Here is a 2687-nt window from a genome sequence, read left to right as displayed (position 1 = left end):
AAATAAATAAATAAATAAAAATTTTAAAAATTATTATTTTTTTTTTTTTTGTAGTGTCACCAGTCAGTGTCCCTGATCACCGCCATACCAGTTATATGATGACGCTGTACTGCACTGGTGACAGTATGTAAAAAAAAAATTGTGAAAATAATTTATTTTATTTCTTCATTTCTAAAAAATTATGACAAAAAAATTACAACTTCAAAAAACTCGCCATGCCTGTTATGAAATACGTTGGGCTGTCTACATTGCAAAAAAGGGTCATTTGGGGGATATCTGTACTGTTCTGACATTCTTGGACCTCAAAAAATTAGATTGGCCGTCAGTACTTCAGGATTGATCAATTTTCAGATCTATACCATAGTTTGTGAACTCTATAACTTTCCTCCAGACTAAATCAGACTAAATCATAAATACTAATTTGGGTTATTTTCACCAAAGACAGACATGTAGTAGAATATATTTTGGCCTAAATTTATGAAGAACAATTATTTATTTGCAAACTTTTATAACAGAAACAAAGAAAAACTTGTTTTTTTTCAAAATTTTTGGTCTTTTTTTGATAATTTAGCAAAAAATAAAAACCCCAGCTGTGATTAGATACCACCAAAAGAAAGCTCTAGTTGTGTGAAGAAAATTATAAAATTTTAGTTTGGGTTCAGTGTTGTATGACCGCACAATTGTCATTCAAAGTGTGAGAGCGCTGAAACCTGGAAAATGGCCTGGGCAGGAAGGGGGTAAAAGTGCACGGTATTGAAGTGGTTAAGGGTGTACAGTAGAGAAGAGAAAAGAGTTGTAAAACAAGAAAGGCAACAAACAAAAAATAACATTGCAGGCTAAAGCCCTGTATACATGTTGAGAATATCAGACAAATGATCAAATGGCAGAATAACAATTCAAAAGTGATGTAATATATTTGTATTGTATTTGCGGACGAAATCTGTACTAGTTAAACAATAATCTGCTATCATATGGCAAAAATGTTTGCGCGTGTCCCTTTGAGTAATTTTGTATGATTACTGTGTACTAACGATCAGATTATCGTCCGATCGCTTTGAAAGCAGCATTTTTCATATGATTTTCTGATCGTGTGTACGGGGCTTAAGTGGTCCGGGTCTTTTACAGCTGCAGTATTGCCCCTGTGGACAAACAAAATTTATTGTGACAAATTGTGTGTCTAAAGGACCAACAAATGTATTTAAACCTTAAATATATATTTTCTTTGTGGTTCTTTAAGATTGGAAACAAGAAATCTGAAAGCATGTGTGATGCCAATGAAACTGAGTTTTCGGAGTTCCTCTTGCTTGGATTTCATGAGTTCCACAATCTTAAGGTTCTATTGTTCTTCCTCTTTCTTTTTTTTTATCTTTTGATAGTGACTGAAAACTGTCTGATTATCACAATTGTGTCATCTTGCCAACACCTTCATGTCCCCATGTACATCCTTCTCCGGAACCTGGCACTGACGGACATTCTCTTAACTTCTAACATCATGCCAAAATTGTTAGAGGTGACTTGGTTAGGCGGGACAGTCATATCCAAAATGAGCTGCTTCTTACAACTCTACTTCCTTTGCATCGCAGCCTATATACAATCTTTGGTTCTTACAGCAATGGCTTTCGACAGATACTTAGCCATTTGTTACCCTCTCCAATATTCTTCTGTTATGAATCAGAAACTCTTCTTTCACCTGGCATTTTGGCCTTGGGCCATCCCCATCATCCTGCTTATAAGTGAAACAGTTTTAGTAAGCCAGATTGGTTTTTGTGGTTCCAGAGTCCTAGACCATTTCTACTGTGATGTTGTTCCCATTTTGGAAATTGCCTCTACAAACACTTCTAAAGTACAGTTCGAAGACTTTTTAATGACAGTTCTTTTGTCATTTATACCCTTTGTTCTTGTTGTTATATCCTATATATGTATAGTAAATGCTATCATCAAGATCAAGTCAAGTGACGGTAGACGGAAAGCCATTTCAACAAGCAGTTCCCATCTTGCGGCTGTGTGCACCTATTTTGGACCTATAATCACCATCTATATGTTTCCAGTAGGGGAGAGCACACCTTATGAAAATAAAATGAAATCTTTGCTATATACAACCATAACCCCTTTAATTAACCCAATGCTTTATAGCATGAGAAACCACGAGATCAAGAAAGCTGCACAGTTACTGTTTCAGAACAGAGTGCTTTTCTTAAAGTCATTATAAAGAACTGAGAGGAGGAGGTTCGGTCCGCTCTGTGCAAGGCCATTGAAACCAAATTTTTGGCTTTACATTAACACAGTGCCCCATGTCACCTGCCACCTGCATAATGGCAATGTATGAAGGTGATTGCAATAAAGCTAAATGGTGTCTGCTATTACTTTATTCTGTTTACCATTCAGGGCAAAGTGACAGATTCTGGTAGAAGTGGTGGGGAGCACAGCAAAGGTGAGCATCAGCAGGGGTGAGGAAATTTCAAGATAACCTATTACTTTGAACAGAATGAAACAAGTAACAGATTACCTTTCACCACTAGAAAATTACATAGAACCCCAAACAATATATATGTTCAGAGAGCAAAGTCCTTTTTTTTTTTTGCACAGCGGTTTATCAAATGCAAATTTTCAGTAAAAAAATGCTTTAATGTATTTTAACACACAAAAACACAATATAATACCCATATTTTTTGTAAAATATAAAAGAT

At 35.5% G+C, this 2687-nt stretch overlaps 1 protein-coding gene across 1 annotated transcript; it reads left to right on the top strand.

Annotated features, from left to right (window-relative positions):
* The first annotated feature begins 1261 nt into the window (after window positions 1–1261).
* On the top strand, window positions 1262–2215 carry LOC149463478 (olfactory receptor 1M1-like). The gene has a single exon (XM_089675344.1). The coding sequence runs from the start codon at window positions 1262–1264 to the stop codon at window positions 2207–2209; it is 948 nt and encodes a 315-aa protein (XP_089531470.1). The 3' UTR covers window positions 2210–2215.
* The last annotated feature ends 472 nt before the right edge of the window (window positions 2216–2687 follow it).

The sequence above is a fragment of the Staurois parvus genome, unplaced genomic scaffold (assembly GCF_062004578.1).
Source record: "Staurois parvus isolate SC_StPar_1 unplaced genomic scaffold, SC_StPar_1.0 ptg000154l, whole genome shotgun sequence".
Lineage (NCBI taxonomy): Eukaryota > Metazoa > Chordata > Amphibia > Anura > Ranidae > Staurois > Staurois parvus.
Note: the sequence above shows the minus strand (reverse complement) of the source record. Positions and strands in the feature narration are given on the sequence as shown.

What these genes read in the sequence shown, in the direction of transcription:
- LOC149463478 (XM_089675344.1), top strand. Translation starts at nt 1,262, where the DNA reads ATGTGTGATGCCAATGAAACTGAGTTTTCGGAGTTCCTCTTGCTTGGA.